This window comes from Heptranchias perlo, chromosome 2 (genome assembly GCF_035084215.1).
Source record: "Heptranchias perlo isolate sHepPer1 chromosome 2, sHepPer1.hap1, whole genome shotgun sequence".
In the NCBI taxonomy this organism is placed as follows: Eukaryota; Metazoa; Chordata; class Chondrichthyes; order Hexanchiformes; family Hexanchidae; genus Heptranchias; species Heptranchias perlo.
This window is the reverse complement of record NC_090326.1, coordinates 96,086,147-96,106,637: the sequence shown is the minus strand read 5'-3', so window position 1 is coordinate 96,106,637 and position 20,491 is coordinate 96,086,147. Positions and strand designations below refer to the sequence as shown.

Genomic DNA, 20,491 nt, shown 5'->3' with positions numbered 1-20,491 from the left:
GGAGGGGAACGTGCAGGTGGTGTTGTTCCCATGTGCCTGCTGCTCTTGTCCTTCTAGGTGGTAGAGGTCGCGGGTTTGGGAGGTGCTGTCGAAGAAGCCTTGGCGAGTTGCTGCAGTGCATCCTGTGGATGGTACACACTGCAGCCACAGTGCGCCGGTGGTGAAGGGAGTGAATGTTTAGTGTGGTGGATGGGGTGCCAATCAAGCGGGCTGCTTTATCTTGGATGGTGTCGAGCATCTTGAGTGTTGTTGGAGCTGCACTCATCCAAGCAAGTGGAGAGTATTCCATCACACTCCTGACCTTTGCCTTGTAGAAGGTGGAAAGGCTTTGGGGTGTCAGGAGGTGAGTCACTCGCCGCAGAATACCCAGCCTCTGACCTGCTCTCGTAGCCACAGTATTTATATGGCTGGTCCAGTTAAGTTTCTGGTCAATGGTGACCCCCAGGATGTTGATGGTGGGGGATTCGGTGATGGTAGTGCTGTTGAATGTCAGGGGGAGGTGGTTAGACTGTCTCTTGTTGGAGATGGTCATTGCCTGGCACTTAACTGGCGTGAATGTTACTTGCCACTTATGAGCCCAAGCCTGGATGTTGTCCAGGTCTTGCTGCATGCGGGCTCGGACTGCTTCATTATTTGAGGGGTTGCGAATGGAACTGAACACTGTGCAGTCATCAGCGAACATCCCCATTTCTGACCTTATGATGGAGGGAAGGTCATTGATGAAGCAGCTGAAGATGGTTGGGCCTAGGACACTACCCTGAGGAACTCCTGCAGCAATGCCCTGGGGCTGAGACGATTGGCCTCCAACAACCACTACCATCTTCCTTTGTGCTAGGTATGACTCCAGCCACTGGAGAGTTTTCCCCCTGATTCCCATTGACTTCAATTTTACTAGGGCTCCTTGGTGCCACACTCGGTCAAATGCTGCCTTGATGTCAAGGGCAGTCACTCTCACCTCACCTCTGGAATTCAGCTCTTTTGTCCATGTTTGGACCAACGCTGTAATGAGGTCTGGAGCCGAGTGGTCCTGGCGGAACCCAAACTGAGCATCGGTGAGCAGGTTATTGGTGAGTAAGTGCCGCTTGATAGCACTGTCGATGACACCTTCCATCACTTTGCTGATGATTGAGAGTAGACTGATGGGGCGGTAATTGGCCGGATTGGATTTGTCCTGCTTTTTGTGGACAGGACATACCTGGGCAATTTTCCACATTGTCGGGTAGATGCCAGTGTTGTAGCTGTACTGGAACAGCTTGGCTAGAGGCGCAGCTAGTTCTGGAGCACAAGACTTCAGCACTACAGCTGGGATGTTGTCGGGCCCCATAGCCTTTGCTGTATCCACAAAAGAGCCCTGCAAATACACCTACACCCACTCTGCAGTGACACAATGGGTGGCATCAGGTGTGGGTCTTCATTGTGATCCTCAGGAAAAGGCATTATTGCACAAACCAGACAAGATTCGCAAAGACGTGGCAGTAGTGGTGCCAATATAATATGTGATGTGAGTTGGTCAGAAATTAAATAGTAGTAAAAACCATGACAAACCCTCAAACACCCTTGTGCATCCCCTTCATGCTCACGACACGTTTGCCTTACGCTTCCCACTGCACATATGTGATGCATGCCCTGTGGCTGCAGCACAGGTAGTAGCAGGTTGAGTGAGGCTGACCGTGAAAGAGATGCATGAGAGGGTAAGTATGAGATAGAGCCATGAGATTGTATGAGGATTGGGTTGAGTGGTAGTGGCAGGATGAGTACTGGCGAGGTGAGTAAGTGCAGGTAAGATGAGGATGAGGTTTGAGTGGGTGTGAGGGGTGATGTGACAGATTAGTGCAGCATCTGTCAGTGGAGGACTACCCCTTTAAATAGAGCTCCTCCAGCTGACAGACCTTACTGCGCATGCGCAGTCCGCCCGACGCGCAGATCAGCAGCGGGGAACCCAGAAGACAAGGTAAGTGGATCCAATTAGGCTGCAATCGCATGCGGGGCAGACTGATTTCCCCGGGCGCGTTACCCACGCTCCCAATAGCCCCCCCACCGCGAACCCGCAGCCCTGGCAATATCAAGCCCATAGTGTTTGTTCCAGTGTTGCAGTATAGAAGCCAAATTTTTTTTGAAAAAGGCTAGCCAAGGGAAATGTCATTTCTCAGGACTAGCCAGCATTTTAACAGTTCAGTTATATCTTTAAATGTTTCTGTCTCATAGATCTTCTGCTGCCTATCTCCAGCATCGTCTGTAATTTTATCTTCAGCCATTTGTTTTGTTCTGCTTCCATCTGTTGTGTAAGCTTTTGTCTGGATTTTTTCTGTCAATTTTATTGTTGTTTGCAGTAGGTGCTTGAGGCCCATTTCTCTTAAATGGTTTGTCTATTCCCCACAATACGCTAGCTCAAACTCTTTCCTATCTTACTCTTGCATTTATATTGTTTGAATCTGATAATGTATTTGCCTTGTGTGTAAAGACTTTTTCATGTAATTTTATGTAATTGTAGGGCCAATTTTCCATGCTGTTACATCGTGTGTGCCTTTTTACGTGGCATAATGGTATGGAAAAAAAAGTAGAGACCGATAATGCCAGGTCTCCACTCCTTCTGCAAATAATGTACATTTCTGCTGGGCAAATGGGCTTGAGCTTGCAAATCAATGAAAATTTTGCAGATGTGATGCAATAACATCTTTGGCATCATTTTCCAGCCTTCACACTGGGCGTACACTTCTTCAATGATCACCCATATCAATGGGCATTAAGGATTACTAGGGACTGAACAGTATATTGTAGAAAGCCTAACAGCTCAGTAAAAAGATTCATTCAGCAATTTTTGGACCATTTCTAGCCTTAATTTCTTTCTGAACTCAGGGTTCTCCTATGGTTTTGTGTCTATAATTTATTTTTGTCCCTGGCACCATTACTGCATCAATCTGTTTCCCAATGAAAACCCCTTTATCTGAGGCGCTTGGAAGAAGAGGAGGATGGTCACCAAAATAATGCTCGGCACTCAGTTGTAAAATCTCGCTACGAAAAGTCATAATAAGAATAAAACCGGACGGACCACCTGACATCAGACCACTCGGCACCGGACACGACAAAGGCAAACCAAGCCCAGTCGACCCTGCAAAGTCCTCCTCACAGACATCTGGGGACTTGTGCCAAAATTGGGAGAGCTGTCCCACAGACTAGTCAAGCAACAGCCTGACATAGCCATACTCACAGAATCATACCTTTCAGCCAACGTCCCAGACTCTTCCATCACCATCCCTCGGTATGTCCTGTCCCACCGGTAGGACAGACCCACCGGAGGTGGCGGTATAGTGATAGACAGTCAGGAGGGAGTGGCCCTGGGAGTCCTCAACATTGACTCCGGACCCCATGAAATCTCATGACATCAGGTCAAACATGGGCAAGGAAAACTCCTGCTGATTACCAACTACCGCCCTCCCTCAGCTGATGAATCAGTCCTCCTCCATGTTGAGCACCACTTGGAGGAAGCACTGAGGTAGCAAGGGCACAAAATGTACTCTGGGTGGGGGACTTCAATGTCCATCATCAAGAGTGGCTTGGTTAGTACCACGACTGACCGAGCTGACCGAGTCCTGAAGGACATAGCTGCCAGACTGGGCCTGCGGCAGGTGGTGAGCGAACCAACACGAGGGAAAAACCTACTTGACCTCATCCTCACCAATCTACCTGTCACAGATGCATCTGTCCATGACAGTATTGGTAGAAGTGACCACCGTACAGTCCTCGTGGAGACGAAGTCCCGTCTTTGCTCTGAGGACACCATCCAACGTGTTGTGTGGCACTACCACCGTGCTAAATGGGATAGATTCAGAACAGATCTAGCAGCTCAAATCTGGGCTTCCATGAGGTGCTGTGGGCCATCAGCAGCAGCAGATTTGTATTCCAGTACAATCTGTAACCTCATGGCCCGGCATATTCCTCACTCTACCATTATCAACAAGCCAGTGGATCAACCCTGGTTCATTGAGGAGTGTAGAAGAGCATGCCAGGAGCAGCACCAGGCGAACCTAAAAATGAGGTGCCAACCGGGTGAAGCTACAACACAGGACTACATGCGTGCTAAACAGCGGAAGCAACATGCTATAGACAGAGCTAAGCGATTCCACAACCAACGGATCAGATCAAAGCTCTGCAGTCCTGCCACATCCAGTCGTGAATGGTGGTGGACAGTTAAACAACTAACGGGAGAAGGAGGCTCTGTAAACATCCCCATCCTCAATGATGGCGGAGTCCAGCACGTGAGCGCAAAAGACAAGGCTGAAGTATTTGCAACCATCTTCAGCCAGAAGTGCCAAGTAGATGATCCATCTCGGCCTCCTCCCGATATCCCCACCATCACAGAAGCCAGTCTTCAGCCAATTCGATTCACTCCACATGATATCAAGAAACGGCTGAGTGCACTGGATAAAACAAAGGCTATGGGCCCTGGCAACATCCCGACTATAGTGCTGAAGACTTGTGCGCCAGAACTAGACGGGCCTCTCGCCAAACTGTTGCAGTGCAGCTACAACACTGGCATTTACCCGACAATGTGGAAAATTGCCCAGTTATGTCCTGTCCACAAAAAGCAGGACAAATCCAATCCGGCCAAATACCGCCCCATCAGTCTACTCTCAATCATCAGCAAAGTGATGGAAGGTGTCGTCGACAGTGCTATCAAGCGGCACTTACTCACCAATAACCTGCTCACCGATGCTCAGTTTGGGTTCCATCAGGACCACTCGGCTCCAGATCTCATTACAGCTTTGGTCCAAACATGGACAAAATAGCTAAATTCCAGAGGTGAGGTGAGAGTTGCTGCCCTTGACATCAAGGCAGCATTTGACTGAGTGTGGCACCAAGGAGCCCTAGTAAAATTGAAGTCAATGGGAATCAGGGGGATAACTCTCCAGTGGTTGGAGTCATCGCTAGCACAAAGGAAGATGGTAGTGGCTGTTGGAGGCCAATCATCTCAGCCCCAGGACATTGCTGCTGGAGTTCCTCAAGGCAGTGTCCTAGGCCCAACCATCTTCAACTGCTTCATCAATGACCTTCCCTCCATCATAGGGTCAGAAATGGGGATGTTCGCTGATGATTGCAGTGTTCAGTTCCATTTACAACCCCTCAGATAATGAAGCAGTCCATGCCTGCATGCTGCAAGATCTGGACAACATCCAGGCTTGGGCTGATAAGTGGCAAGTAACATTCGTGCCAGACAAGTGCCAGGCAATGACCATCTCCAACAAGAGAGAGTCTAACCACCTCACCTTGGCATTCAATGGCATTACCATTGCCAAATCCCCCACCATCAACATCCTGGGGGTCACCATTGACCAGAAACTTAATTGGACCAGCCACATATATACTGTGGCTACAAGAGCAGGTCAGAGGCTGGGTATTCTGCGGCGAGTGACTCACCTCCTGACTCCCCAAAGCCTTTCCACCATCTACAAGGCACAAGTCAGGAGTGTGATGGAACATTTTCCACCTGCCTGGATGAGTGCAGCTCCAACAACACTCAAGAAGCTCGACACCATCCAGGACAAAGCAGCCCACTTGATTGGCACCCCATCCACCACCGTAAACATTCACTCCCTCCACCACCAGCACACAGTGGCTGCAGTGTGTACCATCCACAGGATGCACTGCAGCAACTCGCCAAGGCTTCTTCGACAGCACCTCCCAAACCCACGACCTCTACCACCTAGAAGGACAACGGCAGCAGGCACATGGGAACAACACCACTTGCATGTTCCCCTCCAAGCCACCCACCATCCCGACTTGGAAATATATCGCCGTTCCTTCATCATCGCTGGGTCAAAATCCTGGCACTCCCTACCTAACAGCACTGTGGGAGAACCTTCACCACATGGACTGCAGCAGTTCAAGAAGGCGGCTCACCACCAGCTTCTCAAGGGCAATTTGTGATGGCCAATAAATGCCGGCCTTGCCAGCGACGCCCACATCACATAAACAAATAAAAATAAGGTTAGGCTGCTCACAAGGTATTCAGTGCTGATCCACTGGTATCTGCACATCCTTATCTTTATATAGGGGTGACCAGACCTCGCCTTAACAGAGGTTTGGTGCACGAGGAGCTTGGTTATGACAGCTGGCCCAATTGCACATAAAGGTATGATGTCTGACTAACTGTTATGCTGGATGCTTCTTCAGAAGCACTTGAATCACAGCATGTAATGCTTGACATGTTACTGCATGAAATTAAGGCATCAGCCAACAAAGCCTGATTGGCTTTCCAATATGCCACCAATCATGTTTGCAAGCATTCTTGTACCTACCTTGCAATGGACAGTGGGGAATTGCTTCAGAAGGCCTGAGTCAGCAGAAAACCAGATTTCACTTGCTGTAAATGCACCTGTTGCTGGCTCGCACCATAGAGCTGGCACAGCCAGTGCCAGAAGTAGTCAGTTGCAAACTCGAGTTTCACTCTACCTCCTTCCAGGCATGTGGCAATGTGGAATTATGGGAATGACACCATGGTGTGGCACAAAGGGTAAACTTCTTTGCAACCACCTCATGCAGCATAACTCCACTTCAATAGCTGTCAAATAAAGGTCGATTGCTGGGCTGCCCTGATATTTCCCTGTAGACTCATGCCTTTCCCTTCATTTTTGCTGGTCACTTCTTCATCCCCTGCCTCTTCAGCTTTGGCAAGGTTTGTTTATGGGTTCAGACACCTTTCATCATTTCCAAAGACCAAAAATTAGGTCCTGTATGTTTAGATTTTTTGTTTCTAGTTTTGTTTTTTGTTTCTATGAAGGAGGTTTCTATTTCTTCCTCGGTTATTCCTTTAATCCTGTAGATTTTGCTGTTTTGAAGGCATTTTTCTGCATCCAGTTCTGGTAAACATTCTGGGGTTAATTTCCCATTTGAACTGGCAGCAGATGAGATTGATCACCTCGAGTATGTACTTGGCTTCTGTGCCTAATTCCAACTGTTCCCTCACTTGTGTTTGACTTGGGCATGTTTTCAGTGCAAATTGATTCCTTAGTTTTATATCTAGAGGTGTACAAAACAAAAGTGAGGAGATAATGTTGTACCTTACAAGATTTTATTTCGGTTGCAGTTAGATTACCAGTGGTAATTTTATGACCCGTGCAGTCAGGAAGGAGCTTTGCCTGTCAGCAGCATATTTTGGAAATGTAGGTGTGCTATGCATGGTTTTTTGACCATTGTAGAGAGATATACAGGCAGTGGAAAAGTTGCAGGATATATTCACTGGGCTGTTACCAGGGATGAGGGGTTACAGTTTTGAAGAGAGCCTTGAGAAGTTAGGGATGTTTTAGATGGTTAAAGAGTGCACTGATAGAGGTTTACAAGATTAGGAATGGATAAAATAAGATAAATAGTGATGGATTGTTTCCACTGGTCAACAAGACAGCAACAAGATGGCACAAATTTAAGATATTCACAAAACTAATTGAAGGGAAAATTAGAAAATGTTTCTTTACACAGAGGTGGTTAGAATGTTGAATTCTTTGCCACAAAGCCATGGTTTAAGATTGATCCCTAAATTCCTTTGAAAGGGAATAGGATAGTTGCATTAAGAAGGGGAATATTAAAGGTTTTGGGAAGCATTGAATTGGACATATGGAGAAAAGAACCAATGCAGATGTGATGGATCAAATTCCCTCTTCCTGTGCTATAACATTCGATGATTTTCTTTGTCATTTGTAATCTTTAGAGTTGCAGTTTCTGCTGTGTTGTAAAAGTAATGTCTGATCTATTTGTGTGTAGCATCTTCTTATTGGTATTTGTTGTAGTTTCGATCCTAGCCTATATTTTCATGTTCCATTGCTTCCAGATGGCCTGAGAACTCGTATCCTGTTGCTCAGTGGCACAGTATGCAAGTGCACAAACATGCTATGCCATCAGGCCATCACACCACAGCAATAGTTTTTCACATTCAGCCTAAATGATGCAAAATAACATTTATGAGTCCAGAATTTAGGACAGATTATGTCTGCAATAAAAGTGCCATTTTTAACTAATTTTTTGACTCCCATTACTTTTAGACAACTGGCATGTTTAATTGAAAATGTTGTTAGTATCATAATTCTTCAACTGGCTCTGAAATTCCATGAGGGTTCTTCTGATCTACCACCATAAGTGCAGCAGGAGACCAGCAGAATGCCCATAGAAAGAGTGGGGCATGTTAAGAATTTGAACTCGATTTTAAAAAAATCTGGATTGTCGTAAAAACCCAACCAGTTCAATAGTGTCCTTTAGGGAAGGACTCTTGCCGTCCTTACTTGGTCTGGTCTATATGTGACTCCAGTCCTCATACCAAAGTGGATGACTCTTAATTGCCCTCTGAAGTGGCCCAGCAAGCCACTCAGTTGTATCAATCTGCTAAACTGCAACAGCTCAAGAGGAAGGTGCACCACCACCTTCTCAGGGGAAAGTAGGGACGAGCAATAAGTGCCAGCCTCGCCAGCAATGTCCACATCCCAGGAATGAATTTTTAAAAAGTACTAAGTGGATAGCACTTTTAGAGAGCTGTGCACGATGGGCCAAATGCACTCCAAATGCTGTAGGATTCTATGATTCTCGTGATGAATAAGTATGAACTTGGCAGTTACAGCTGAATACAGTTTTCTTATCCTGCTAGTGTTAAAGGCTGCCAATGGGACTACTCAGTCACGTATTGCTCACCATCAAGAAATAAATTAGCAATATAAAAATGCAATACACAGCATTAAAATTAAATGACATGGTTAAGGAGGAAGCATTTGATACAATAGACAGCAGTCTTATTTCTATTGATGGTGAGTGACCTTGAATTAATATTGTACTTCACCCATGCACCCAACATTAATCTTCAGTTTTTACCAATGGAGATGGAGTCAAGCCATTAAATAACATTGAAAAATCCAACTTTAAAGTAAAAATTGTGCTAATTAAAGTGAGGATCAATAATACTAGGAAATAAGGTTTCAAACAGTGTTGGTGCAAGTAACTAAGTGGCCAAAATTCCTTAGTTTAATAAATTTATTGAAACAGTGGCTGCTCATAAAAGGTAGTGGAATCTGGAAAGATATTACTAACAGACTATCTGTCCATGTCCAGCATTACTCTGATCATTCCTGCAATTCCAAAAATAGATTAATTAACCTGAACCAAAAGATAGGAGGAAAGCATATTAAGGTCATTAATGAAGAGTTTGTGCAGCATTTCACAGCCCCACAGCCAAAATGAAAAGTGAGTATTTTACTCCAGATCTAAATGACATTACTGAGCTGAATGAATGGGAAGATATTCATTCATTATCACAGCCATAGGAGAAGTTGATAGATCCATTCTGTTGACCATAAATGGAACATAATGGATACCATGGGGAGCAAGAGAAAAATTAAACAAAAGAAAAATGTAATAAAATATGAATAATCACACTAATTATCAAATTGAGGATTACTCTTCAACTTTAAAACCAACTAATCAGAGATGATGGATGTGGACATTTCTGAAGAGGAAGGCAAATGCTAATGGTAGAAGATTTATTTTCTAAGAGGTTATGGAGTCATCTCTCCCACCTCCAGAAAATTTTAATTTCTGATATTTTTCATTTGATGCAGTTTTGAGTATTGTGGAGGATAATGCAATTATATTTTGTGACCAGGCACTCTGAGCTCCTGCTTTCCAAAACCATAACAACTTCAATGAGTTAATCAGTACTGTTACATAAAAATGAAGGACCCCACTGCATTTCAATTAAGTTAATGTTTGAAATGTTGCTGGATGTGCTATTCTCACAAAAACCCACTTTAATTGTCCAGTGACAGATTTAGTCCAGCAGCCTCTGAACTATTTATTCTGCATCGTTCACCCTATTGATTGCATTTGCTTTGAAAAATTCATTGTCAGGTTTCAAAACTATAGTTTAAGGCATAAAGCTGATACCTAAAAACTGAGCATCGCTAAATTTATAGATCAGCATCATTTTATACACCAAGCATAGCCACAGAATACTTTTATTCATATCAGTTTCTGGTGCAAATGTATTTTTTTTTTAAATGAACTTGCATTTATGTGGTGCCTATCATGCTGTGTGCAAATTGACTGTCATGTTTGCCTGCAAAACAACAGTGACTACACTGCAAAAGTAATTCATTGGCTGTGAAAGACTCTGGGATGCTCTGTGACATGAAAGGTGTTTTATAAATTGATGTTTTTTTAAAATTTCAGCTGTTATCAGCAAACAGTGGTCATAAACCAATAATAGATGAAAATTTTCAATCACAATGTTCCCAAAAAGCAATCACAGTGCTCAGAACTGCCATTGTTCAAAATGGTTACCTGTTTACTGTTGGCCAATAAGATTACTAGCAAATGACATGAACATTTGCCACAGTCATACAATTGCTATTGGCTAGCGAGCTGGTTCAAAAGAGATAATTAACTATTTATTTTGTTAGCATGTTGTTTAAGAATATATTATGATAATCACGTACACAAGGAATATCACATTATAGAGCAAAGTAACAGATTTAGTTCCCATATTTCTTTAGCTTGTCATTAGTTCTGTCATGCTTTTGGATTTAAATTCCACTGCACTTTTACAAATACTGCAGCCCCAGAAATCCACGGGGACGACATCGGGCAAGTGCTGGGTTGCACCCGCTGGGTCCTACATCACTGACCGTATTGGACTTTCTAGGGTCAGAGAGCAGTTCCTTCATTGTGTAGTCAGGGCAGGCACCTGCACCAATAGAGGTACATCTCAGGCGCCTGCCAAATGGGAGAGGTTACAAAATGCAGGATAGGCTATCACTCTGGGGATTGATGAGTTCTCCTCCAGAAACACATGGATCATGGCCCATCAGCCTCCATTATAAGGGGCCTGAAAAATACTATTTAAAAAAAAATCTTCAGGGGTTCAAACCAAGTACCAGGCCTCGACCTTGAGGTGTCAATTGGCAGGCCAGGACACCTCTTCTCATTGGGCACACCAGCATGCCAGTGGGTTCACAGGCAGGATTTCCTTCCCCCTGGCCATGCCACCTCTGGCGTCGGTAATCTTGTTTGCAACGGATGGAAATTCTGTCCCAACGAAGGCCCTGTGAAAACTGGCAAGGAAGTACGCTTTGAGTAAATCTGCTGGCATCAATCCTCGTCCGACTACGGTTGCACACCATGCAACTTTCAAAATTTAGACAAGTTTATTTGTTAGCTGTTTAAGAACCATTAAAGGATCATTATTATAGGTGAGCTGTGATTGGCTGATTTACTTCTTGTTCCCTCTAATGAGCTCTTTTTCTCATGATTCATACATTACAAAATCCAGAATTTCCATTAGCAGTTCAGGAAGTGCAGAACATTCTTACATTTTTTGGGAAAAGAGGGATTTCAATCCCCTAAGTGCAGATTTACTTTTAAATCATTTTCCAGTCAAATGGATTTTGTTTCCCAAAATGTTGTGACATGGTGCCACATATCGTCATTTACTCTTGTTTCACAGTTTGCTATGGTTTGGAAGCTGAAACTTCTAAGTCTCCATGTTTGTTTTCATCTCCAAAATGCATGCACTATCTGAAATATTATACCAGCAAACTTAATCAGATCTGATAACTTTCAATCACATTTATGCACATTTATTTAAGAAGTTCTTCATGAATTGCTAAAAAGAGATGAACAATACATGATCATTAATCATGTAACAAAGAGTACTCATTATTACAAGAACCAAAGAATGACCTTGTTAGAACTAAAGTTGCCATATGTCTGTTCCTTTCTGCAGGTTGATAAAGATGTCCAGCCCCTACATGAACAACCTTATTATCCTTGGGGGGATGCTCTCTTATGCATCCATCTTCCTTTTTGGCCTTGATGGATCGTTTGTTATGCCTAACACATTTGAGACTCTATGTACTGTAAGTACTGCACAGGCAGGATTCCATTAATGTGTATTTCTATGAACAATAATAGTACTTTTTTTTATTTGTTCTTGGGATGTGGGTGATGCTGGCAAGGCCACATTTATTGCCCATCGTTAGTTGCCTTGAGAGATGGTGAGTCTTCTCCTTGAACTGCTGCACTCCTTGTGGTGATAGTCTTAGGTATTAAATTCTAGGATATTGGCCAAGTGACAATGGAGGAATGGCACGTCCAAATCAGGAAGGTGTCTATCTTGAATGGGAACTTGCAGATGATGGTGCTCCCAAGATGATGCTGCTCTTGTCCTTCTCGGTAGTAGATATTGTGGAGCTTGGATGTGCTGATGAAGTGAGCTTGGTGAGTTGCTACAATGCATCTTATAGATACTGCAACCATCTGTGATGAAGAAGGTGGGTATTGAGTTCAGTGTCAGGAGCACCAAAGTTATTGGACAGGCGAAGAAATGTTGTGTATGTTGGCCAATTGAATGTGACAGATTGATATGTGACTTGTAGGAACATAGGAAGAGGAGTAGGCCATTTAGCCCCTCGAGCCTGTTCCGCCATTCAATGAGATCATGGCTGATCTGTGACCCAACTCCATATACCCACCATAGCCCCATATCCCTTAATATCTTTGGTTAACAAAAATCTATCAATCTCAGATTTAAAATTAACAATTGAGCTAGCATCAACTGCCATTTGTGGAAGAGAGTTCCAAACTTCTACCACCCTTTGCATTTAGAAGTGTTTCCTAACTTCACTCCTGAAAGCCCTGGCTCTAATTTTTAGGCTATGTCCCCTAGTCCTAGACTCCCTAACCAGTGGAAATAGTTTCTCTCTATTTACTCTATCAGTTCCCCTTAATATCTTGAAAACTTCTATCAAATCACTCCTTAATCTCTAAATTCCAGGGAATACAACCCTAGTTTCTGTATTCTCTCCTTGTAATTTAACCTTTGGAATCCAGGTATCATTCTAGTAAATCTACACTGCACCCCCTCCAAGGCCAATATATCCTTCCTAAGGTATGGCCCAGAACTGAACTCCAGGTGTGGTCTAACCAGGGCTTTGTATAGCTGTAGCATAACTTCTACCCCCTTGTATTCTAGTTCTCTAGATATAAAGGCCAGCATTCCATTAGCCTTTTTGATTATTTTTTGTTCCTGTCCATGACATTTTAATGATCAATGTACATGGACCCCTAAGTCTCTTTGGACCTCCACGTTTTGAGCTTTTCACCATTTAGAAAGTACTCTGATCTATTCTTTTTAGGTTCATAATGAATGACCTCACACTTGTCTACATTGAAATCCATTTGCCACAGTTTTGCCCATTCATTTTATCTATTAATATCACTCTGTAATTTTATGCTTCCATCTACACTGCTTACAATGCTGCCTATCTTTGTGTCATCGGCAAACTTGGATATGCGGCTCTCTATCCTGTCTTCTAAGTCGTTAATAAATACAGTGAATAGTTGAGGCCCAACACAAATCTGGAGACCATAGTCACCACCTACCAATTTGAACACCTGCCCATTATCCCTACTCTCTGTCTCCTGCCGCTCAGCCAATTTCCTAACCATTTCAATAATTTGCCCTCAATTCTCAAGGTGTTCAGACACTCTATCCTTAATTATAGACTCTAGTAATTTCCCGACAACAGATGTTAGACTAACTGGTCTATAATTCCCTGGTTTCCCTCTATCACCTTCCTTAAATAGCAGAGTGACATGTGCAATTTTCCAATCTAAAGGAACTGTTCCTGAATCAAAAGAACTTTGGAAGATTATAGTTGGGGCATCTGCAATGTTCTCCATCCCAACAGGGAGGAATTTAGAGGGCACTGTCTTCTTGATAAAGTGCATGACTATTTTTTGTTTGAGGCAAAGAAAAGCCAAATCTCATTTTCATCACGTTTAAATCATGCTCAAAGTGCCTTCATTATTTTCATGAGTTTGTAAATAGCAAAAGATTTGCCAAACTCTTAAGATGTAAAGACATGCCTATTTTAAAGTCTGGCTGTCAATACAGATTCAATTTAGTACTTGTGAATTTGTAGTGAGCTTGCATTAACTTTAATAATAAAATCAGTGCTGAGTTATTTTCTCCCATGTTTGCTGTGAAAAATCCCTGCTTTTGAACATCATACTTACAGTGAATTGTGACTCACATCAGGGCGGTGTAAATATCCCAGATCAAATTTCTGCTGCATGTATTTAGCTGATATTTTAATACCTTTACTGAAATTGAGCAAAGGATGATGGACTGTAAATAGTTTTAATACAGCCTTTTCACTTGTTCCATCGATGATGAGGTAGCCATCGCCGTAGGTTTACCTTGCCTTCTGTCACTCTCCAGTGAAATAAGACACATGAGAATGCAATCCTGGTGTGGCAGGCAAGGAGATCACAATCTCCTGGTGAGACTCCTGGTAAAACATGCAAAGTTTGTTACCCTGTCATATTACTTTCAAGGAATACAGTGTAGATGATGGTTGGCTCAGATAAATGGCTACTGTACTTAGATGTATTGTTTTAATTGGCCACAGCATCAATATTTGTTATTGTGCTGTAGGTGTTTTATATAAAGCAACAGTTTTCAGCCCTCCAGGGAAGGTGAGTGTTATCAGAATAGGATTAGTGGAGTCACAGGATTGCAATTGCAGTATTGAGAGATCAGAAGAAAGGAGAAATGGGAAGTGAGGCCCTCTGGAAGTTTTGAGTATAACAGAGACCTGTCTGACACATCCAGCTTCTTAAGCTCTAGAGAAAACATCCTCCTATTTCGAATTAAGAATGAACTCATCATGTTGGCTTTTATGATACAAAGCAGGAGAATCATAAATTGTTGTAGGCATATGAAGTAGCCCATATTTTGCAGGTCCTCTTGGAATTGCTTCATAACCAAGGAAACATTTTTTGACATATTTAGGTTTTTATGAAGTAAACACAGAATAGAAACACAATGAACTGCATTGATTGAGTCAAAATAGGAGGATGTTTGAGTCGAAATAGGAAAGGGTACTCATCTTATCAAAGTTTGATCCCTTTTACCAGTGATGTTGAGGCCTACACGGGTCCAATGGAAGAATAATTATGACATTTGAAATCAATCGCAGGACGATCTTCTAAAGTTCATTTAATTTCTGATAACATCTGCATATTATATTAAAAATGCCAGTGTAAAAATATCAAAGCTTTTGTGGTGATAGTACTTGCTCTTTCTAAATCTAGACTTTGTAAGTTCTTAAAAGTCAGAGAAGTTCAACCAGTTTCTCAGTTTGACATATGTGGAATGCTTTGCCATTGTTCATATAAAAGACACACCACTATGATGGACCAATTTAAAATGGATAAGAGTTAAGATAAAACTTCTATTCCCTAACTTAAAATGACCATCCTTCAAAACAATATTTAAACTAGGGTACCATATTCTTCAAATAATCATTCTAGTCAGTCAGGCCAAGCCAACCTTTAACCAGATTTGAAATAAGTTAGGACCTTCTTCGAAGTCTTGGCTCAATAAAACCTCTCCCAAATACATTTCAGCATGCCAGACATGACAAAAAAAGCAGGATTTTTTTTTAGTTTATTGATAGTAAAAGTTGTATTTATGACCTAAAACAATAACTCAAACCAATAAAAACAAAAGTAGCCAATACTTGTGGAAAAACTGACTAACCTTTGCAGTTGTATACGGCCCTCTACAGTTTTGGTGGTCTATTGGTTATAGCACTGGACTAGTAACCCAGAGATCATAAGTTCAAATCCCACAATGGCACATTGTAAATTGAATTTAATATATCTGGTCATTTGTGGGCGAGTGCCAGAAAATGACCATGAAAGCTGTTGGATTATCATAAAAACCTAACTGGTTCACTAATATTCTTCAGGCAAGAGAAGCTGCCACTTTCACCTGGTTTGGCCTACACATGACCCCAGTCCCATATCATGAGGTTGACCCTTAATGTCCTCAGGGCAATGAGGGATGGGTAATAAATGCTGCCTTGCCACTGTCACCCATATCCCAAGAACATATTAATAAACTGTCACAGAAACAATTGAGAAACAATCAGAGAGCATCCACTTGCTCTATATTAGGAGTGTTAAAACTTTTTGCCTTTGTGGTAAATTTATTTGCATACCATGGAGCCTCAAAGACCTCATTAAAAATGTAATATTCATTGTAATTTTGCAGAATTTTGGCTGTATCAAACCATCACTTTTATCTGACCATCCTTAATGATTAAAAAAGAATTTTGTGTAATTAATTACACATAAAAGCATTCCCCAAAGCGATGTTGCAGACTTAAATTAAAAACGGATTCAGTGTAATTAAAAGCACTTCTCCCCAAGCTAAGCTACAAACTAACTGTTTGAAATTGGTGCTTTGCGTTTATTTGTATTTTTCATGCTCCTGTTCACCTGCTTTAATCTGCTGCAGCTGCTGGTTTATAAAGTTCTATTCCATAATTGACAAATTAATCCTAAATCTACCAATGAGAGAGCACCACCGAAAACTGATCTTTACAAAGCCCTCAGTCCCACCAAATTCAAACAAGTGAAACGAGTGACGTAAAAAATACAACCGGATATAAAATGGAACAAACAGCAATGCTTTATGCGGAAAAGTGAGTCATCAGGGCCTCATGTGGCACATGTGCCCAACAGGATGTTGTTCGGATATTTCTGCCATACATCATTCAAGAGAAACATCAATGTTGGTCTCCTACAAGAGAAAAGCGAAATTTTACTCATGAGAAAACTATCAAAATACACTTATTTGCATGTTGTTGATGACAACCATGAAATACACTGTGGGTGATATCCCATATTTATTTTAAAAGTGAAAGGTAAATTAATTTCCAAAGCATATATTCACTGTTTGCTTTAAGAAGTGGAACTTTAAAAATCTGAAGATTGTAACACCCTTTTTCATTCTCAGTTCTCATTTCATGTTTATTAAAAAGAATGTCAGAAGATAATCTTCGCCCCCAACCCCTCCATTTTCTTCCCTTACCTTCTGCTCTGCAAGGCTGTGACCCATGTTTGGGCTTTGTTTCCACAGGCACCAGTAGTCTTCGGCTACTTCTCCCAAGTGACTATTCTTCTTCACATGCGAACCTGGGCTTTGGTATTTATGGTAAAAGTATGGCCATCATAGTTGAGTCCGTTTCAGTTCTTACCTAACATACGTATGTATACACACACACACACACACACACTTTCCAGTAAACGTCACCTGTAACAGTAATTAGAATTCTGGAACCCTGCCTGATTTTTGTCCCCTCATTTTTTGTGTAGGGGCACTACAGCTAATTATGCTGTCCCTATCACTGCTCCAACTGAAATCAGCTAACCCAGAACAGATCATAGAAACATAGAAAATAGGAGCCTTTTGTGTCTAGAAACCTATCCAGCTCCTTCTTAAATATATTCAGTGACTTGGCCTCCACAGCCTTCTGTGGTAGAGAATTCCACAGGTTCACCACCCTCTGAGTGAAGAAATTTCTCCTTATCTCAGTCCTAAATGTCCTACCCCGTATCCTGAGACTATGACCCCTCGTTCTAGACCCCCCCCCCAGCCAGGGGAAACATCCTCCCTGCATCCAGTCTGTCTAGCCCTGTCAGAATTTTATATGTTTCAATGAGATCACCTCTCATTCTTCCAAACTCGAGTGAATACAGGCCGAGTCAACCCAATCTCTCCTCATATGACAGTCATGCCATCCCAGGGATCAGTCTGGTGAACCTTCGCTGCACTCCCTCAATGGCAAGTATATCCTTTCTTAGGTAAGGAGACCAAACTGCACACAATACTCCAGGTGTGGTCTCACCAAGGCCCTGTATAACTGCAGTAAGACATCCTTGCTCCTGTACTCAAATCCTTTTGCAATGAAGACCAACATACCATTTGCCTTCCTAACTGCTTGCTGCACCTGTATGTTTGCTTTCAGTGACTGGTGTACAAGGACACCCAAGTCCCTTTGTACATCAACATTTCCCAATCTATCACCATTTAAGTAATACTCTGCTTTTCTGTTTTTCCTTCCAAAGTGGATAACTTCACATTTATCCACATTATTCTGCATCTGCCATGTATTTGCCCACTCACTCAACTTGTCTAAATCGCCTTGAAGCCTCTTTGCATCCTCCTCACAACTAACGATCCCACCTGGTTTTGTGTCATCAGCAAACTTGGAAATATTACATTTGGTTCCCTCATCCAAATCATTGATATATATTGTGAATAGCTGGGGCTCAAGCACTGATCCCTGCAGTACCCCACTAGTCACTGCCTGCCACCCCGAAAAAGACCCATTTATTCCTACCCTCTGTTTCCTGTCTGTTAAATGTAAGCAATCTTACAACACCAGGTTATAGTCCAACAGTTTTATTTGAAAATCACAAGCTTTCGGAGCTTACCTCCTTCGTCAGGTGACAAAGGAGGTAAGCTCCGAAAGCTTGTGATTTTCTAATAAAACTGTTGGACTATAACCTGGTGTTGTAAGATTGCTTAAATTTGTCCACCCCAGTCCATCACCGCGGTGCATCTCCACATCCTGTCTGTTAACCAATTTTCAATCCATGCCAGTATATTATACCCAATCCCATGTGCTTTAATTTTGCACACTAACCTCTTACGTGGGACTTTATCAAAGGCCTTCTGAAGATCCAAATATACCACATCCACTGGTTCTCCCTTATCTATTCTACCAGTTACATCCTCAAAAAACTCCAGTAGGTTTGTCAAACATGATTTCCCTTTCATAAATCCATGTTGACTTTGCCTAATCCCGTTATATTTTCTGAGTGTCCTGTTATCACATCCTTTACAATAGACTCTAGCATTTTCGCTACTACTAATGTTAGGCTAACCGGTCTGTAGTTCCCTGTTTTCTCTCCCTCCTTTTTTAAATAGTGGGGTTACATTTGCCACCCTCCAATCTGCAGGAACTGTTCCATAATCTATAGAATTTTGGAAGATGACAACTAATGTATCCATTATTTCCATGGCTACCTCTTCTAGTATTCTGGGATGCAGATTATCAGGTCCTGGGGATTTATTGGCTTTCAGTCCCTTTAATTTCTCCAGCACTATTTTTTTTACTAATACTAATTTCCTTTAATTCCTTCTTCTCACTAGACTATTGGTTCCCTAGTATTTCTGGGAAGTTATTTGTGTCCTCTTCCATGAAGACAGAACCAAAGTATTTGTTTAATTGCTCTGCCATTTCCCTGTTCTCCATTATAAATTCTCCCATTTCTGACAGTAAGGTCATTTTTCAGACTTGTAGAAGCTTTTACAGTCCGTTTTTATGTTCCTTGCACGTTTATTCTCATACTCTATTTTTCCCCTCTTAATCAATCTCTTGGTCCTTTTTTGCTGAATTCTAAATTGCTCCCAAGCCTCAGGCTTGCTACTTTTTCTGGCAACTTTATATGACTCCTCTTTGGATCTAATACTATCCTTAATTTCTTTTGTTAGCCATGGTTGGGCCGCATTTCCTTTTGTGTTTTTGCGCCAGAAAGGAATGTTGCAATTCATGCATTCGTTCCTTAAATGTTAGCCATTGCCTATCCACCGTCATGCCTTTTAATGAAGCTCCCCAATCTATCATAGCCAACTCATTCCTCATACCTTCATAGTTTCCTTTGTTTAGATTTAGGACCCTAGTTTCGGATTGGACTACTTCACTTTCCATCTTAATGAAGAATTCTATCATTTAATGGTCACTTTTCCCGAAAGGACCCCGCACAACATGATTATGAATTAACCCCTTCTGATATCATGTGGTATCATGAGCTACCTTTCTGGTCTGTGTGACTTTGTACCACACCACACAATGCATTTATCCACAGAGCTATGGGGCCGTGACAAGGATACGTACTTTATTTGAAAAAGTGCTTCACATTTCTGAAATTTTCTTTGATTCAGCAGTAGATGTTTCTTATTTTACAATTTCTGCCAGTGTTATATGACAGGTCCTGTTTGTTGTGAAGATCTTTTCGATGACACATGTCGTTTTTTGTGCAGGCTATTTTCCAGAGTCATCCAATGAAAATGGCAATATTTTTTTTAAATTGTGGCCTTTCCAGATTATCAGTCTCATTTTTGGGTTAGATTTATTTTGTCTTTTTTGATTTTCCGCTCATTCTCTGACATGTTTCTTGGATAATAGAGTTTTCTCATTGAATTCAGTGCTTTAAAACAACTTCTGAGAATTATATAAACTTTAAGCAGTAGTGTTGTGGTATCAATGGAGTATGTCAAGTTCATAACAGAAAATCCACTTTATTCCACAGGATTAACAAAATGATTCTCACAAATATGATGAATACTTTGTTTAAAAAAACATAATGAGAAAGTAATGGTTCTGAACTCATGTTGTGGGATGCTAACATGCAAACAGGTCTGAAATTGTTTTCCACAATGTCAGTGGAGGCATTTAATCATTTTATACCTCTGCTAATATAGTGGAGATTGGAATTTTGTACAATGGTGTCATTTCAGTCTGTGCCATAAATAAAACTATTTTCTAAAAACTCCTAACCTAGACTAATTATAAAGAAGAATCATTAGGACAAAACCATA

General features: G+C 41.9%; 1 protein-coding gene across 1 annotated transcript in view; it reads left to right on the top strand.

Annotated features, from left to right (window-relative positions):
* Nucleotides 1-20,491, top strand: part of gabbr2 (gamma-aminobutyric acid (GABA) B receptor, 2) — a 971,826-nt gene that overhangs the window by 786,632 nt on the left and 164,703 nt on the right. Inside the window, 1 exon segment of the mRNA XM_068004534.1 lies at nucleotides 11,756-11,888. Coding sequence (XP_067860635.1) covers nucleotides 11,756-11,888 — 133 coding nt within the window.